The sequence below is a fragment of the Clupea harengus genome, chromosome 12 (assembly GCF_900700415.2).
Source record: "Clupea harengus chromosome 12, Ch_v2.0.2, whole genome shotgun sequence".
Lineage (NCBI taxonomy): Eukaryota > Metazoa > Chordata > Actinopteri > Clupeiformes > Clupeidae > Clupea > Clupea harengus.
Genome location: NC_045163.1, coordinates 20,492,321 through 20,510,918, shown reverse-complemented (window position 1 = coordinate 20,510,918; position 18,598 = coordinate 20,492,321). Strand labels below are relative to the sequence as shown.

Below are 18,598 nucleotides of genomic sequence, written 5' to 3'. Positions count from 1 at the left end.
TAGCCCTGCAAGCAAGAAAACCACACACTTGGTCACATGGTCTAACTTACTAACCTGTCTAGCACACACGTGCCAACACACTCTCTCAACATATACACAAACACACACACACACACACACACACACATATGTAGTTTCACAATATAACACATTAAGAGAAGTTCAGCATGCATCATGGTGATCATACACTATGGGTGTGTACAGACAGAAGTGTGTGTGTGTGTGTGTGGGGGGGGGGGGGGGGGTTGTTGCCATGGGGACCCCTTCTTCACTGGGATGTGTAAAAGTGAAATTGTTTCTACTGTACTTCCACAGCTCTCCTGCCTGTTCAATGATGCAATGCCTGGTAAATACTAACTCAATGTCTACAGCATTGCCGGTGTAGTGAGAGCCATTTCCAGTGAAGAAAGAGGGTGTTTGTGTGTGTCTAAACTGCATAGATATGAATCGGCAGCACAGTGCAGAGGCCATATAGGACGGTATGGATTACGCATGGCTCAACTGACTGATTTTAAATGTGTGCGGACACACGTGTGTGGGATTGATCTACATGTGCAAGAGATTGATATACTGTATGTGCGTGTGTGTAAGCTCGTCTGCATGGGAATATATACAGTAATACCAGTTATCTGGGATTGTGTGTATATGTTTGCGTGCTCACACATCCATACATGCATGCAGATGTGTGTGTGTGTGTGTGTGAGAGTGTGTGAGTGTGTAGGTGTGTGTGTGTATACCTTCAATTGCTTGGCGATGTTCTGCTTGTGGTTCTCCTCCACCTGTTTGAACTTGGTCTCCAGGCCTCGGAGCTGGTCCTCCATCCTCACGACGTACTGCAGGTCCCTCTGCGTCCGCTGGTCCAGGACCTGGATGGACTGGGTCATGTTCTGCACCTGCAAACACAGACCACAAGGGGTGAGTGCGAGTGCTTTTCCCTTTGGCTCCATTAAATAAGTTGGTAATGCCATATTTAAGTTAAGTTCAAAGTGTGTATAAGGGGCTATGGGTGGATGCTGAAACTGTAAGTGATGTAAAATAGGTATGCTAACATAATGCTACATAGTGAGCCATAATTAGAGAGAAGTACATCACTGTGCTTTTGCTCCCATGACTATGAGCTTATTAATGTGTAATAACACGTGTGTAATAACACGTGTGTAATAACACGTGAGTGAGTCTGCGTTAAGAAAAGACTAGCGCTGTGACATGTGGCTTTTGCTGTTCTTACTGCGCAGAGCGTAAAGAAGAGCATGGAGCTGCATTATTCAGTAGATTCAAATTCTATGCCCAAATTATGCTGATCCTATCTACAAAACAATCAAGTTAACTTTCTGTCTCTTTATCTCTTTGCTGCCCCCACCTTGTCCGTTCCCCTGGGTCATCTCTGTTTCTCTTGTACCCTCCCCCCACTCTCTCTCCCACTCTCTCTCCCCCTCCCCCCACTCTCTTACTGAGTGCCTCTCTGACATCATTGTGTTGTTTTGGAAAGATTGATAGTTTTCCCAGGTGGCCCTACCCTGTTTCAGGGGACCTTATTAGAATCAAATGCCCTTGTGTGTGTGTGTGTGTGTGTGTGTGTGTGTGTGTGTGTGTGTGTGTGTGTGTGTGTGTGTGTGTGATCATTGAGCATGGCTAAATGGGCCTCAGGTGAGAGATGCCGTGAGTAAGGGTCAGAGGCTGTTAGTTGGTTTCCATCTGATTTGGCTGTCATGGTGATTGTCAGGGGTTGTCTTGTGGAGCCAGTAGGTGGAGTGATGCCAAAGGGGGAGTTTCAACCAGGTGTGTTTCTGTGTGTGTGTGTGTGTGTGTGTGTGTGTGTGTGTGTGTGTGTGTGTGTGTGTGTGTGTGTGTGTGTGTGATTAATACCCAGAGGGAGAGAGAAAACTTGAAAAGGTGGAGACAGTGACTGAAAAAATCGAGATGGTGTGATCATTTCTGTGTATGTGTTTGAGTGTTTTTATCCTTTCCATGCGTGTCTATGCGTCTGTGCGGGTGGGGGGGGTGAGAGGTCACACGTTGCCATGGCTACCTTCTCCAGGAGTTGGCGGAGCTGCTTGGTGCGAGCGTCTCGGGAGCACATGGTCTGCTGGGGAGCCACCACCGTACACACACACCTGCCCTCGCTGTCCTGAGCCGAGCTGTACACCTGCCAGGACTCCTCCGGGTTAGCTGGCAACACCTGAGACAGACAGACAGAGGGAGGGAGAGAGAGCGAGAAAGAGACAGAGAGGGAGACAGAGATAGAGAGAGGCAGAAAGAGAGGAAGAGGTGGGAGGGAGACAAACAGAGATGGAGAGAGACAGAGGGAGAGAAGGAGAGAAAGGGAGGGAGAGGGAGAGAGAAAGGGAGGGTGAGGGAGAGAGAGAGGGAAAGAGAGCGAAAGGGAGGGAGAGGGAGAGAGAGAGGGAGAGAGTGGGTGAAGGAATGAGTTGAGAGACAAAAAGGGATGAGATGAGATGAGAAGAGGACATAAGTTGAAAGATGACACGAGAGAGAATGACCAGACAAAGGAAGAAAGGGAAAGAAGAAACAAGCAAACAGAGAAGAAGCAAGTTTAGTGGAGTGACTACACGCGTGGGATGATTCAGAACATTTCCGACTTCCACATCAGACACAGCGCTGGGGCAATACACTTTCCTATTGGCCCCATGCCCTCATAAGAACGGCATAACCCAAATACTCTACTTTATTTGTGTTTCTAAATGACTTACATAACAATCTGCACAAATACACAAATAAACACACACACACACACACGGCAATGGAAGATTAGCCAAAGCTCCATCTGGACATGCAAACGGTAGGCCCCGCCCCTTCATATCTCCCCCTGAAATCCAACTAATCAGAGTTTAATCACCAGTCATCACCACTCCAGGTTTCAGCATAGAGCACCAATCCCACTGCCCAGAGCAGAACTCTCTTTGACAAATAAATCTGCAAGCCCAACCTAATGAAATCATTGTCGTTGTCTTTCATTATACCCAACTGTTATGAAGTTACAGAGAGAGATGAAACTGCAATAAAATATAGCTCAACGAGATCACTGGTTGAACCAAAAATATTCATGTACTGCCAATACAGCGAATGCATGTGGACTTTGGTTCTAGTCTCCATGAGCAACATGAAATGTAGAGTAAAAACACACAGTACAGTTAAGTACCACTTCTGCATCCACAGAACTTGTTTAATGTGACCATTCCATGTTCTAAGAGCATGGTGGCTGTGAGCATGTGAATAAATAGGATACGCATGCATATAGACATGTATAATACTATATGCACTGAGCATGTGTGTGAGTATGTGTGTGTGTGTGAGTGTGTGTGTGCGGGATGTAGTACCATAGCCATGACTGCCCTCGTACCAGATGACAGTGTTGGACAGTAGGGCAGACCTCCTACAAACCTGCGCAATTAGTGAGCATTGTGCCCTTGCGCTCTACTTGCTGCTCTTCGTCTCAGTGTGTGTGTGTGTGTGTGTGTGTGTGTGTGTGTGTGTGTGTGTTTGCAAGGTGGGTGGAGTTGATTTATGAGTGAAAAATAGACATAATCCACTAGGGATCCTATTACCGATGTTACCGAAACATCTACAAATATCTACCTCCCGGGTCTCCTCAATCTGACGAGAGTTAATAAATGATGGATTTAACTAATTGCGAGTAGCTTGTGGTTTTTGCAGGTGGACATTTCATATTCATAGAAATTGCTTCGCTGAGTTTGCCTACTCTATTTGAATGCCGAGCTTTGCCAAATTCAGCATTCTAATTCAGGATGCCTTAAATGTCCTTTGTCCTGTTGCGATTTCATATTGCGCTGATACAAAAGCTCGTCTGGAGCCTTGTCTACTACAGCGACAGTGAAGGAGGGGAAATTATTTCGTTTCGCTTAGTGACCTTGAAATTGACTTTTTAAAACAAACACGCTTCTTAAATACTTCCCAGGTACATTCATTTCATTCATAAAACGTAGTGACGCGCGGTTATTTCTAAACAAGCTAGGCCTACGTGGAGCCATTGACTCTCTCTCACACCTTGCGACTCTCCTCATTCTCACTGCAAAATCTGGTACTGTGCCAATCTGTGACTCCCCCCACCCCCATTCTTCCTGCTCGTACCCCGCCTCTACCGAAAAGAACACCGTAAGCCACTACCGATGACAGCCCAAGCAACTATCACACTATCACGTTACACTCGGCGAGATATCACCCCGCACGTCTCCATTTAAAACCGACATCTTTGCATTCATTCAGTCTTGTCAGAAAAAATGGGTTACAAAACCCACAATAGTAAAAAGAAGAAGAAAAACACTAGCCGTACATGCAGCAAGTGTGCCCATGTCAATTCATACGCTAATGTAAACTTCGAGCTACGGAAACCTGAGCCCAGAGTGACAGCACTCCATGAATTAAAATAGTTAAGCCTTGACGCACTTACTCCAGTACTCCTGTCCGGGTAGCCTCCCTGCGCTGCGGTGAGCTTGGTGGTATTGAGTCCCACTAGTGAGGGCAGCGTCTGGGACATCCAGTTGGTGATCATAGCCATAGTGCTGAGCACCACTCCGATCTTCAGCAAAGGCACCGACATGATCTCTAATATTGCGTGATGCTTTACCAACTTAGAACCTTCATTCCACACAATCTAGCGGGGAAAAGGGGGGATAAGCCCCGGTGCCTGGAGCAGCCTGATGCATTATCTCCTGCACTCTCCCCGGCTCTTGTACGCTCTCCTCTCGCATTTCTGTTCGTCAGATAGAGGGGGTTCAGAGATTTTTAGAAAGAACCCCGATGATCAAGAAGAATATCAAAGACGAGAAAAAGTCAAGGTGGGGAGCGGCAACAATAATGTGTCCAGGTTTCTTCGACGAACTAGTGACACTCGCGTCTCTTTCCGCTCTTATTTTTTTCGTTCGTTCACGCCCTCAGCTACCGCTCTTGTGCGGCACGCGCAGTCCGTAACTAAATGGCAAAGACTGAGAGTACACACAGACAGCCCGAGCTTACGATAGATAAGTGAGAGGGGGTGGCGTCACGCAGGGTCTATATAGAGGGGTTGAGCGCGCGATGTGATGTCAGGTTATGTCTGCATGGGAGACTACCGCCCCTATCTGCACATCTCACTGTTGGACCCCCCTCTGACGCGCGCCGAGTTCGCTTCACTGCCCTAACAAACACTCCAAACAGGACGTTTGTCCCCCCCATACGCTCCCGGGAGGATGGCAGAGGTCGCACTCTTGGCGTGATCAGATGCTCGAGCGCTTAATTATCCCTGCACAGGTGACATTTTTTTGTACCCCCCTCCCCCCCGTGGTTGCAGTCTGTTGGTCTCCAGGAATAACTCAGTTGATGTTAATTTAATGATGGCCCCAACACAATTACATCCCAGTATGCTTTAATTGAGGCTTTGCTTCTGTTTGTCTAGCAAAGCACAGCCAATGACAAACAAGGGGGAGAACTCGCACAACAAACTAGGTACAAGCTGTGATCATTTATCACATATTTTCGTATCTGTGAGGTGCGGATACATTAATATCAGGGCAGAGCCGGTGTATCAGAACAGCACGGTCGAGGGAAAAAAAAACCTCTGATTTGAAAGCTCCCGGGGTGCGCTCGGCACTGCGCGCCGCCCTTACGCACAACCGAAACAGCTCCGTGCGTTAAAAGGACAAGAGCGCCATCAGGTCGACACTAGTGGTACTGTTCGTGTCAGACCTGAACACCTATGTGATGCTATTGGATTTTGATAATGGAATGGCATGCACACTGTACTTGCGGGGTAACCAATTCGGCGAACATGATTCAGGCATTTCCCTGTTTACCTGTTATACTGCTTATTGTTATCGGGACTATATGCAGGGAAAGGCTACAAAGTGAAAGCGGCTGATTAAAAGTAATTCGTCAAATTACTGCACTCACGAGACCATTGTGCAGATTTAGAGGGGGGCGTGGCGCCACAAGTAGGATTTATTTATAGGCACACGATCGGTCCAAATATACTGCATGGAACAAAGTGACGGCGGGTAAAAGGTCTGATTTTAACTTATTCTGCCACGTCTTGCGCTGCCACAATGCTTTCTGGTGGAATTGCAGTTTCCGGCTCAGATGGCACTTCAGCTACATAATGTAGAACAACCTATCCACGTTTACAACCCATCCACGTTTTAAATAATAACATTTGTTTAGGATATTATGAGATGAGCTAACAGTGTTATTTTATTTAATTCTTGGCGTTATCAAATAAACGTTATTTTAATGTAAGGGTGATATCCCTGCAGAATATCTCCGTTTATCTCTGGATCAAACAGATTTTGTACCCCTCCGAATATATATATATATATATATGTATGTATGTATATCTAGGAGACGTTTCTGATTCTAAATTGGTTTAAAAAAAAAAAAAGCGAGACGATACCTCCTGTCGCTTCCAGCGTTTTCTGCTGTTGAATAAAACATCATACAGAAAAATCTGAACCCAAGTGGGTCACATACACAGGCGTTCTTCACGAGTTTCTCTTTCTTTGGAAATATCTGCGGCTTTGAACGTGCTTGTTTGTTTGTCAGAGAGGGAAAGAAAGCGAGAGAGCTGAATGACACGCAGAGCCGGCTGTGTGGTTCTGACTGAAGGGGGACGGGAACATTACGCCCCCAATAGCTGAAACATACAACTACACCCTACGAACCAAAACCCCATGATTTTGTAGTATTTTGTCAGGATATTAACACATTTGTGGATAATTAAAGGGCTGAATATTACACGACATCAGATCAGGGAAAACTGAGGGAGTTCTGTATCTAAATGAAAGGTCCCTTAATACACATTATAGAGCATTGCCAGGTCTCATAAAAAATAAGATGAATATCTGTGTACTGCAATAACTTGTGTTTCATTCGAGATAAGCAAGAAGTATGTAGTCTAGCTGGTGCTGTGAGATTTCACAATAAGTAACATACAAGAAAGAGTTAATCATTTACTGCATGTAGCTTTTGGCCTTTTCTCCAGGTGACCATCTGATTCATTTGCTGACCTTTTCATCCGTCTGCCTGTCACTCTCGACAATACAAATTTCACAACATACATCTGCCTCTCTACGTGTCCCTCTGCCTCAGGAGCCCCATCTTTGTTTTTCTTCCTGACAGCTTCTGTCTGTCTGCCCACAAGCCTTCCTTCATGCCTTTAGCTCCTCTGACTGGCAATATTACCTGTCTGTCTGTCTGTCTTACCGTGTTTTGTCATTCTTTCTTTTTCTCTGATAGGGTGGCCGCTTACACTGTGATCATGAAAATGGCAGCTGTGTGGCAGAGTGTGTGTGACCCGTTCAGAGACACCCTCATCGCCACCTGGCCGCCAAGTCAACTGATGTGGAAGATTTAACCTCCCCTGTCTAGGGTCATGTGAGATGTAGATCCAGCATGTTTTCACAGACCGACCTTCGTGATGGCTCACGTTAAAAGTGCCCATTCAGCACCCAAGAATGTTTCAATAATTTAATATATCTCGGAGGATTCTGTTATTTTTGCTGTTTGTGGTTATGAAGGTCATGGCATGTTTGCACATCTCTACAGAATCACTTCACAGTGTTTCAGCGATTGGCAATTCCTTTTAAATCCCTTGCAGATAACTTTGTGTGTCTGACATGTTTAGTGGGTTTTTGATTGATGTTTGCCTCATCTATTTAATTAACTTATAATGCATGTAGCCATAAAGAAGGCATCACAGGATACTGGCCCCAGTCAAACCCATAAATCTGTAATCGTTTGATCTCAGGCTGACTTTACCAAAGCCCCAGCTCTGTACCCAAGGAGGATCTATTCATTAAATTTCAATATTCTAACAACTTTTAATATTAATGTAAACACAGACAAGGGAAATGCTCCTCTGTCTGAGTAAATTGTGGTGGCCATTTATCAGTTGTTATTTTAGTGTGATGAATAGTGGCCATCTTTTCGTAAATGAGGCCATTTGTCCTTCAGGAGGATTCTCAAAGCATGGTACTCAATAAAGCTGCAGCACAGCAAAGCTAAAGAAAAAGTAAGAGTAATAACCCAAAGACAAAATGTGGGAATGAGGTTCCTAAATGAATGTTAAGAAAAAACTATATATGACGCATCTGATGATGTTTAGGACAAGTAGGACAAGTTACTGCAGTTTTAAAGTCACCCATATCTCTGTTTTTAGTCGATAAACTACTTAACATCCATCCCATACTTTTTGACACACTCTCTCTTGTTCTCTCTCTCCCTCCCTCTCTCTTGTTCTTTCTCTCTCTCTCCCTCTCTCTTGTTCTCTCTCTCCCTCCCTCTCTCTTGTTCTTTCTCTCTCCCTCCCTCTCTCTTGTTCTCTCTCTCCCTCCCTCTCTCTTGTTCTTTCTCTCTCTCTCTCTCTCTCTGGTAAAATAAATAAACCTTGGACAGTCAATCAGATGGCCGCAGGCCTGTCTCTCTCTCCTGCAGAATGGGATTGATTGCAGCTGCAATTTGCATAGCAAACATTTTTTTCTTATAAACCACAGACACAAACACAGACACTCACACACCGACACACACACACACACACACACACACACACACACACCAAGACACACACACCCTCTTTGAAACCTCTGCCAAACTTCCTTTGCCCTTTCGTTTAAGCACCCCCACCCCCCAAAATCAACAGCAAAAAACACACATTAATTCCTTACATGGATATATGTACCTATGTAGGTGGGAGTCACAAGGGCATTTGCGTAACAACGTTTTTTTGGTTGGAGATGAAATTGAATATACCGTAATTTTCGGACTATAAGCCGCTACTTTTTTCCCACGCTTTGAACCTCGCGGCTTAAACAACGACGCGGCTAATTTATGGATTATGATACCTGTGACTGTATACGGTGGCTTTGTGGAGCTAGGATGCTAGCATGGATGCAGCCGCATGGACGCCTACGGTAGGTGAAACAGCTGTACTCTACTATAATATTTGTGTTCGCTGACTGCAACTGATGTACTGTGTGTTTGCATGTGTGTGTGTGTGTGTGTATGAAAGTTGGACAGATGTGTTTGTGCATTGTATTGTTTACAAGAGCTTTGCCGTGTTGAACAGCTGTTTCTTTCTGTTCAAACTGAATAAACACAACCACGTAGTTCAACCTGGTTTCAGTCATTCAACGTGACATCTCCTCCAACAAAGACTTCGGAGTAATGTACGTAGGTCTCTAATTGAATGCCCTTCTGTGTAAAGCGTGCAGATGGTAGATATCACGCTATTCAAGAGGAATAAAAGGGGCCATGGGTAATGTAGTGCACAAATTGTGCTCCATTTCTGCACAAAGGATAACACAAATGGAGATAATACTAAGATCCAAGTGAAAGATGTGGAATATTACAATATGGACTGAAATCTGCAGGTGGGACCAGGATTTAAGTTGGGTATGGGAACATGCTTAGGAATGAGAGTATAAGGGTGAACGTGCAGTATTGACTTTGAGTCGTGGGTCTGTGAGGTTTTTTAGATGCCTGTGAAAAACAATGACTTTGAGCACCGTAATAATAGCCTTGTGTGCATGTGTGCAGGTGTACCTGCCAGCTTGGATGTGTAATGACTGTATTTAAATGCAATTCAGGCCCTTTTGTCTCCGGCTAAAAGTTCAAGGATCAGATTGCTGTGGAAGGGTGCCACAAAATAGGAGAAATAAGAAACGTAATGCTCTGAAATGGAGGGTAGAGGATTTGGCCTGAGGATGAGAGGACATGCTGACAGCAACCAGAAGAAGGGAGCGTAAAAGAGGAAAGAAAACAGATATGATGAAAGGAATAAAGAGAATGAAGCAGTGAGGATAAATGAAGACAACCACAATGGCTTCTGTGGGGCTGTTAGCACAAGAGCAGTGGAGAGGAGTGAGGTACTATGGTTGAGGTGGTTAGATATTGGATGGTATGATATTGAGTGCCTTTGACCTCAGTTCACATTTTTGAGTGCAGCAATGTTAACACCATCCAGTGTATGCCACTTAGTTTTCCTAGTTGCCATAATGTGCCTGCTTGCCATGTACCAGGGATGATGTGGGCAAATTAAATCAATTAGGTTGCTAATTAGGTGACATTAATTATTTATTTGTGCATTGAGAAAGCACTGCAGGCCAGACACAGAGGGGAATGAAACATAGAAGATAAGTGTTTTCAGTATTAACAAAGAGCCTTTGTTCTACATTTAAATCGTTAATGCTGACGTTCTTTTTTCCAGGCTGGGTCTGTCTTGCTCGTGTAATAAGAGCATCGTTTGTAGGATATACATACTGGTACCAAAACCTAGCAATCATGACTGGACATTAACACTGCCTATATGTGAATGCAGTGTGGATGTGGATGTAAGAAGCTGTGAAGCTGTTACTATCTCCAGATATTGTAGTGGCAAACTATTACTTTCAGACAGTTCAAAAGCCGTTGTAGACCACACTCACACCTCACTAATAAGTTAGGCAATGTTTATTTGCAAAAAGCATCGTTTAATTAACACGAACTCTTCTTCTTATTTCACCCAGATTTTGTCTATAGTAAACATATTTTCAGCTCGTACTATCATCCCGTTATAGGATGAAACGGTTAGCAGACACTTCAGATGCATTTGATGATATCTTCCTATAGCCACAGTGCCATTCCCGCGGGCGTATCGCTGCGCGCGCCATGTCACCCAGATGTTCAGAGGAATTTAATGAGGTATGCCTCTCTGATAACAACCACCGCACACCAGGGCTTAGATATTATGCTAACTGCTGAAAAGGTTGTCGGCGTGACCTTTTGGCAACCTTCGCAACATAGCATTGCTAGTTCTTAAGTTTGGGGGATTTAAAGATAGGCTTTCGGAAGTCATCTTCATGTTGAACACCATGCAGGCCTATGTAGGCCTGTCGTTCTATCGTGTGCTATATTGGAGTGTCTCTAGTTCTAAAGCATCTTGGTTCGGGTGAGTAGTGATGAAATTGTGTGTTGGAAAAGTACAAACAGTGTGGGTTACATTATTGCATTGCCTAAATTATTTACATAGCTTGCTTGCCTTAAATGATTTACCTGTGAAAATGATGAACCTATCACTGTTTGTACATGATGTAGGTCGAGCTTTCCACTGAGTTTCGGCAGGACAGATCTATTTCACAGCAAGTTCAATAAAACACACCATAAATTCCGAGAGCGCCGGGAGAAGCCTAAAAGATTCAAGAGGCTTAATTGATGTTCAGAGCACTCCGCTGAGATTTACTTCTAACGGAATGGCACAGAGGCTAGCCCTATGAGCGAGTCCTACGTGATTGTGATGGGAAATTCAAGTGAGCAACCTTTATGGCTGACTCCCCTAAACAATTTTGGAGGATGCAGGCAGTACATAAACAATGCCGTATCTCACATTACTTTTTGGGGGTCAGAAAAGGAATGTGTGAATGAGATAAACGTGTGACAACAGCACTTTTGGATATATGATCAAACAATAACTGCAGGCTACTTATAATATCACTTTGTTTTGGACAGCACTTGAACAATCATAATGTATTTTAATAACATTAAGCATGAAGTGGGCAATGTTCCCAGTACACCGGGTAGTTGCCGGTTTTGATCATATATATTGTGCGGTTGAAGTGGCGAGGCAGACGCTCTCTAGATCGCCATGCACATCGGAGAGCTATCCTCCTCATCGGTGTGTAATCCCCGCTAATCTGTTTAAGAGCAGTATAAGAGCAGCCACCTCTCATAAACATCGCCACTAATCTGTGTGAGATTTTAAGCCAATTTGCGAGGCTGCGCTCGGAGGTAAGATGGCGATGGACCTACTTGAGTGAGTTCGCTGCCCATCAGAACGAGGAGGATGAGACTCTGGAGCTTGCTTGTGGGCTGCATCTTTCGCTACCCGTACGCAGCGCTCTCTCACATGCAGAAGCGATGCCTGGTCAGTCCCTCCAAGAGCGACTCTCTCTCTCTCCTCTCTCCTCACCGGTGACTCGCGGTCCCTCGCGTGATCTCTACCTCAGAAACCGAACAAGAGAAAGTCGGAGATCGGTTTCACGCAGCCGTTTCTGGGCATATTTATTTCAGTCCACTCTCTCGTTCAGCGTTCTCTCTTCCGTTTCTCTCTCCTTGCGTCTTTACCACCTCAGGTTTGGTGGTCTCTCACGGCTGATGTTTTTTTCCCCCTGCTGTGTTGCGTTGAAGCCAATGTACGAGTGTGTTAATCGTGTTGGTAAAAGTTTGTCTCTGAATGGCGCTGTCGAGCGAACGAAAGAGGGCAAAAATTGGGCGAGAACGGGAGCTCTCCGCGGTGCTGCAACCGGATGTGACATCAGCAACGCGTGGGAAATTCAACGAGAGTCGGGGTGAGAGAGGGAGAGAGAGCAAGATTTCAATTGGATCTTACAAGACCGAGGTCGCGTCAAAACAATCCATACATATTTAAGTCAATTTTAATGGTCTACCACATCATTGGAGGTTTGTTTCTCTGCAGAGACACAGAGAAACAGCAGAAATGGGACGTAAATGTTTGAACGATCAAAAAGAAGCAAAGGGCAAATATATTAAGCCAATTTACGGAGTGCTGTCACAGTCCATCAGCAAAACGATTCCTGACATTTCAAAAGTTTCACATAACTCTTAGAGTCATTAAAAAAACACTTGTTATTTAAATCATGCATTATTTCTGTTGGTGATGTTATAATTGTTAGCTTTATTCAGTGTGGGTTATGTTGAAGTTTAATGCGCACACAAAATTCCCTGGCACATCGTCCTGACATTAAAACATAAACACATGCATGCTGGTTTGTTTGCTGCCTGGTGTGGGTCTAATATGCATGTGAGTGTAAACCTTTGTGCCAGACAATTATGTTGGCACAGTTTTCATGTGTGTGCATACTGTATGTATGATTATATGGTATGGTGTGTGATTGTTTCTATTTCTTGAAATGGAAAGATAGAGAGCGATAGAAAAAGAGAGAGAGAATGAGAAACAGGGGAAGAGAGGGAATATAAATGCAGCACTATGCACTGGTTCAGAATGGCAGTGCTTTTCTTCTGAGAGGATTTGATTGGCTCTGCTGCTGCAGGGCTTTATGCTCCTCGACAGTTACAGACCCTGTCCCAGTGTGTGTGTGTGTGTGTGTGTGTGTGTGTGGCTGTGTGTGTGTGTGTGTGTGTGTGTGTGTGTGTGTGTGTGTGTAATGCTGGTGCACGTCTTAGCCCGCGAGTCGCAGTAATGTCGGGGAACAAATAGGAGCATAGGGTTATCCTCAAATATTTATGCTCACATCTATCCCCCTCGTTCTGCGTCTCCTTGTGCCTCTGTCTCCTCTCTCTCAGATACACTGGGTATGCACAGTATGTGCTCTGGCAGTTCACGGTCTGTTGACCATGCCACGGCTTTGTGTGTTGCCTGTTCCATTTACAGTGCAGTCGGGCATGATGAGTGGGCTGGATTTGTATGTGAAGCAGATCAAGCACTGTTAAAGCTATACATTATGGGTGTGTGTGTGTGTGTGTGTGTGTGTGTGTGTGTGTTTGTGCGCATGTGTGTGTGTGTGTGTGTGTGTGTGTGTCTGTGTGCGTACCAGTGGCTGAAAGCTATGTATCCCCAGTTGCCCTGTTTTGAACAAATCCTCTCAGACACTTATATTAGAGGCTGTTTGATCTGCTTCATAGACAAATCATAAAAATGGAAGGAGAAAGAGATCTCTCTGGTGGTGCTTTTCCATGGTGAGCCAAGTAAGACCCATTACACATAATGCTCTTCTCTATGCTGTGTCAGAATCTCACTGACCCCTCAAAGGCTTCCTGTGTGTGAGAGAATGTGTGTCTTAAAGTGAGCACTGACCCACCCGTGTTTGCACTTGCTCATGGTATTAAATTAAAGACATCAAATTAGCTTTAGCTCATGCATGGCCGACTGTGATAGTTGCTCATTGCTTTGCTCATTGCCAGCTGCCCATCAATGAAATTAGGGCCCGCAGTGTTCTTATCAAATTCATGTTTATAAACACCCACCCACCCATGAACTCCCTGTGTTTTTATTTTCCACATGCGTACACAAAAATAGACGTGCACCCAGAAATACTACATGCATCCTTCATCTTCTCTCTCTCCGCCACACAGAGGCAACCAGAACCACACTGGAGGTCCTATGGGATTTGCTGAATAAAGCAGCCGCTGGATTATTGCAGCAGCCAACCCACACTGCGGCTATTGTTAGATAAACAGGTTGGCACTGTGTGTGTGTGTGTGTGTGTGCATGCTATGGCATTTGTGTGTTAATGTTGTCTGCAAAGGGAACACTGTGAAAATTGCATGAAATAATCTGAGGTTTTTCTTTAATATTCTTTTATGTATTTCATATATCTCAAATGTATCCCTACTGTAGGGTGTATGTGTGTGTGAAACATGTGTGTATGTGTGTGTATGAGTTTTTTTATTCAGTGTGTGTCTGTAAGAGTACCAGTCTCCACTGGGTGGGACACTGCATCAGATTAAAACGTACTTCTTCCTACAATCTCACCAGGATACCAGTGGCGAGCCCCACCTGTTACAGACAGATGTTTCATTCCTCTGAAATTTCCTTGTAAAAGAATTTAACACACACACACACACACACACACACACACACACACACACACACACACACACACACACACACACACACACACACACACACACACACACACACACACACACACTCACACATGGAGCCAGACCCTCAACACAAACCTACAGCTCTCCTGGTACCCGGAAATAGTAGCCCATTCCATATGCCTGCATACAGAACATATGGTTAAGACAAAGCAGAATGTATTGTGGCTGAGGGAAATTATGCTGCTGTCAACAAACCGCTCCCACAGTTGAAAAATGTTTTACAACAGGGGAGCACACATGCAACATTACACACACCTCACACAATGAATAAATAGGACTTGTCATCCCCTGCAGCAATGAAAATTACTGATAGCATCAATGTATAGAGATTAGCATGGTACGGTGCACCACACCACAGAAGAAAAGGACAGGAGAATAATACAAATATGTCTATGTATCAAAGAGAGTATCAGTGTTATACATGTTAAAAAGAATCTAAATTAATCTGAAAAAGAAAGGTTAAACCACTATGGAATGCGGTAGTAGTGGTCCTAGTTACGACAATGACCTGTTCTTAGCCTAAAGAGAGTATCAGTGTTATAAATGGTAAAAAGAATCTAAATTAATCTGAAAAAAGAAAGGTTAAACCACTATGGAAATGCGGCAGTAGTGGTCCCAGTTACGACAATGACCTGTTCTTAGCCTAATCAAGTCCTTTGCAGTCTCTAAGTTACCCTTGATCAGCACTCTGTTCCGCTTGCTTTCTTGGCTTCCTCCATTTGTCTCTATCTGTAGCTGACAGCCTCTCACATTTCCCAGTGACTCGCTAATCCTAAAGCATAGTAATCTGTTAAAACATGTTGAAAATGCTTCAAGCATGCAGCGGATAGTGGCTGCAGAAGACTTTGGTCAGTCACTGCATTAGGCCTCCGTACCGTGGTATAAGGTTATCATTAAGGACTGTGAAATGCCAAAGGACATTTAGCATGAGAATTCAATTAGCTTTACCCCTGACCTTCGCCACTCTTCAAAATTGTGAATGTCACACTAATTGAACAGATTCAATATGTTCCACTCTTGAAGGGGGGCCTATTGCTAGTGCATACTCGTTAAAGTCATGGCGCTCCAAAAACAACAGACTGCAGGGCAACTAGCAGTGCTTTTTTTCAAAATGGCTACTATGCACCAAATGATAGAGGATTTTGTCGAAAGCCCTGGGGTTTGTGAATTATTTTAAGACTGACCGCGTCCCTGATGGATCATTTAGGCTTGACTTGGTGATTGTTTAGCGCTGTCTATTTTTGTGATTTTTATATTTAGGCCTGTGCGTGGCCCTAATTTGAGAGAGTCAGCAGATATTAAGTGATTTGACACAAATTCTCCAACCCAAGAGATCACTTGGTAGGTCTCAGCAGTGCATTTTGTACTTTCTGTCTCCTAGTTTTAATGATATCTCTAATTGTATTTGGGTTTGATCGCAGCTCGTGACCCATTTAGTGTCAGTGTTCTCTCTTGTGAGACAATGTTGTGAAAGTGAAAGGGGGGTGGGATGGGGAGGTGGAGGTGTGTGTGTGTGTGTGTGTGTGGGGGGGGGGGGGGGGGGCTGTTGGTTCAGTCATGGTCATATGAGCAATAGACAGAACATTATTTTTTATGAAATGTATATTCATTCAACAGAGGGAAAGTGTGAGTGTAGTTCGGTCCAGCCCAGCTTTGATGAATCACAAAAGGGTGAATCCTCTCCCATTGCTCAAGGGCCTGCTCACTCAGTCTGTACTTCTGCAACAGTGTGAGAACAAACCCTTGCAGTGCAAACTCACATGTAATTTTGTCTGAGCATGATGTGCAATACAGCAGAAGCCATATACCGGATTGTTTTAACCATTCAAAAATGTAATACTAAGGAAATTAGGACCCTTATTCTCTAGTAAAGCTGCAGGGTCTGTCACTGACAGAAGGTTTGCAATTCATAGGTTGCCAAATTGAATGCCAGTGAGATATATATTGCAACAAAGAAGGCTTTCCTCCAGAAATCTGCACACAACTTTACAGAAGCACCACTTTCACCTCTTGTTTCAGTTTGCATTGGGAAGACTGTCAAGCTCCACTGTCACAACGTGTTGGTTGGTTTAGACGATGTCATACTCCTCCCCATGTTAATGTTCTCATCCATATTTAGAAGATGTCATAGTCCTCCCCATGCAAGATTACTGGGGTGGAAGAAGGCCACAAACAGCTCAAACAAGGTTTGATTGTGTGTGTTTGAGTGTGTGTGAGTATGTGTGTGTGTGTGTGAGAGAGTGTGTGTGTAAGTATGTGTGTGTGTGTGTGTGTGTGAGAGAGAGAGTGTGTGTGTGTGTGAGAGTGTGTGTGAATATGTGTGTGTGTGTGTGAGTGTGTGTGAGAGAGAGAGACAGAGAGAGTCCAGTGTTTCCATCCCTTTAGGTTTGTCTACCCTGCAGCCACAGAGTGCTCAGACCAGTCACCAGATTACCAGAGTTAAACAGGTAAAGGGTAAATTAAGATATTATGGATGATGAATAATTCGAAAGGGTGATTTGAAAAGAAATCTCTCTCCCTCAAAGGAACTGATAGTTTGGCATGGGCTCAGCTATATGTTGGTGTGGGTGTTTGTCTATTTGTGCTTGTGTGTATGTGTGTGTGTGTTTGTGTGTGTCTGTGTTTCTGTGTGTGTATATATATGTGTGCGTGGCGTGTGCATGATGGATCTATGGTTGGCACGCATCATTTCATAAAGAGATGATTTAAAGGCTGGCATGTGCCTGCAAGGCAGGAGAACATCCTATGAATCAGCGCTAATGCTCCCACTAATCTCTTGGCACTAACCCCGGAAAAGAAAGAGAGAAACAGAGAGAGAGAGAGAGAGAGAGAGGAGGGAATAGAAAGAGATGGAGAGAGAAATAGATAGAGGAGTCAAGAGGGTCAAATCTTAAATGAGATTAGGGACTGAGGTCCCCCTGCCTCCAGCATTGATTTCGAGTATGAGAGGCAGGTCATTTCTTTTTTCACCCCATTTTCATCCCAGTCTCAATTCAGTATTCTCTCACAACCTGAGTGAGCTCTGTTATTCTGTTTAGGTAACACAGTAACTGTTTTGATAATTCCGTGATGTTTTTTTCATCTCCTCTGACTACCATTGTTTACTATGAAACGTGCAGATCCTTCACTGGGCTTCCAATAAGCATTGCAATCTAGGAAACGGGGGGGGGGAAGAGAGAGTTCATTTGGTGAATTCTGATCCAGGGCACAGGGTGAGGTGAGGGGTTAGCCTCGAGGCTAGGAACTCCATTAAGGCCCTGTTTTGTTGTTTGGCTGTATTGTGTAGTTTGGTATCAAGAAATGTAGTGTTGGTGCTATTTTCAGTATAACCACTATCGTAGCTTTCTCACAGCGTTTGATTGAGGCTAGCTGCCTCTGACTTGTCGATGAGATGTGCAGTGCAGTGGGGAAGCCTGCTCATGTAGGCTGTATTGTGGAGTTTATCGGCAGCAACTGTGTTTGGGTTTGGCAGTGTATCTGCAGAGGCTATGCTTTCTGGCTTTTACTTTTCAGGTGGATTAAAAAGGGTTTGCATTTTCATTCCTATAACCGACAAAGACAGCATTGTGTGTGCAGATGGGTGTGCAAATGGGCTCTCATGGATCAGTGATTGGTTCTCCTGCTCTATGCAATATTGATGCGTTGGGGGTATTTAGGTCAGGGAAGGGCTAGCCAGCCACCGGATGATGAATAGGGGGGAGATTCAGAGTGATACGCGGACACATTCAGACATTTACAATGAGGAGGAAAAAAACCAAGAAGACAGACACAGACATACACAAAAGAGAAGGCTTCTTGTTTTTCATTCTTTCTTTCGTTTTCAACACGGTACAGACTTGAAGGATGGCAGACTAGCAGATAAACACATATCGGCAGTCCAAGGACCAGTGCACAGGCCGTGCTTGCACACATTCACACAAAAACAGCCCCTCTTGGTTTGAATTGAGTCATGCAATGAAGGTGAAAGTGA

At 44.3% G+C, this 18,598-nt stretch overlaps 1 protein-coding gene across 3 annotated transcripts in view; it reads right to left on the bottom strand.

Annotated features, from left to right (window-relative positions):
• The window catches only part of olfm1b (olfactomedin 1b), a 45,121-nt gene that overhangs the window by 12,543 nt on the left and 13,980 nt on the right, over positions 1 to 18,598 (bottom strand). The window contains exons 1-3 of one of the 3 annotated variants that reach the window (XM_031577766.1): positions 11,791 to 12,315; positions 2,030 to 2,179; positions 738 to 893 (exon numbers count right to left, since the gene is read on the bottom strand). In XM_031577766.1, the coding sequence (XP_031433626.1) occupies positions 738 to 893; positions 2,030 to 2,179; positions 11,791 to 11,856 (372 nt within the window). In that variant the 5' untranslated portion in view covers positions 11,857 to 12,315. Of the gene's footprint in view, positions 1 to 737; positions 894 to 2,029; positions 2,180 to 4,429; positions 5,100 to 11,790; positions 12,316 to 18,598 lie in introns of those variants that run through there. The other 2 variants (XM_031577764.2, XM_031577765.2) reach the window with 2 other exon arrangements.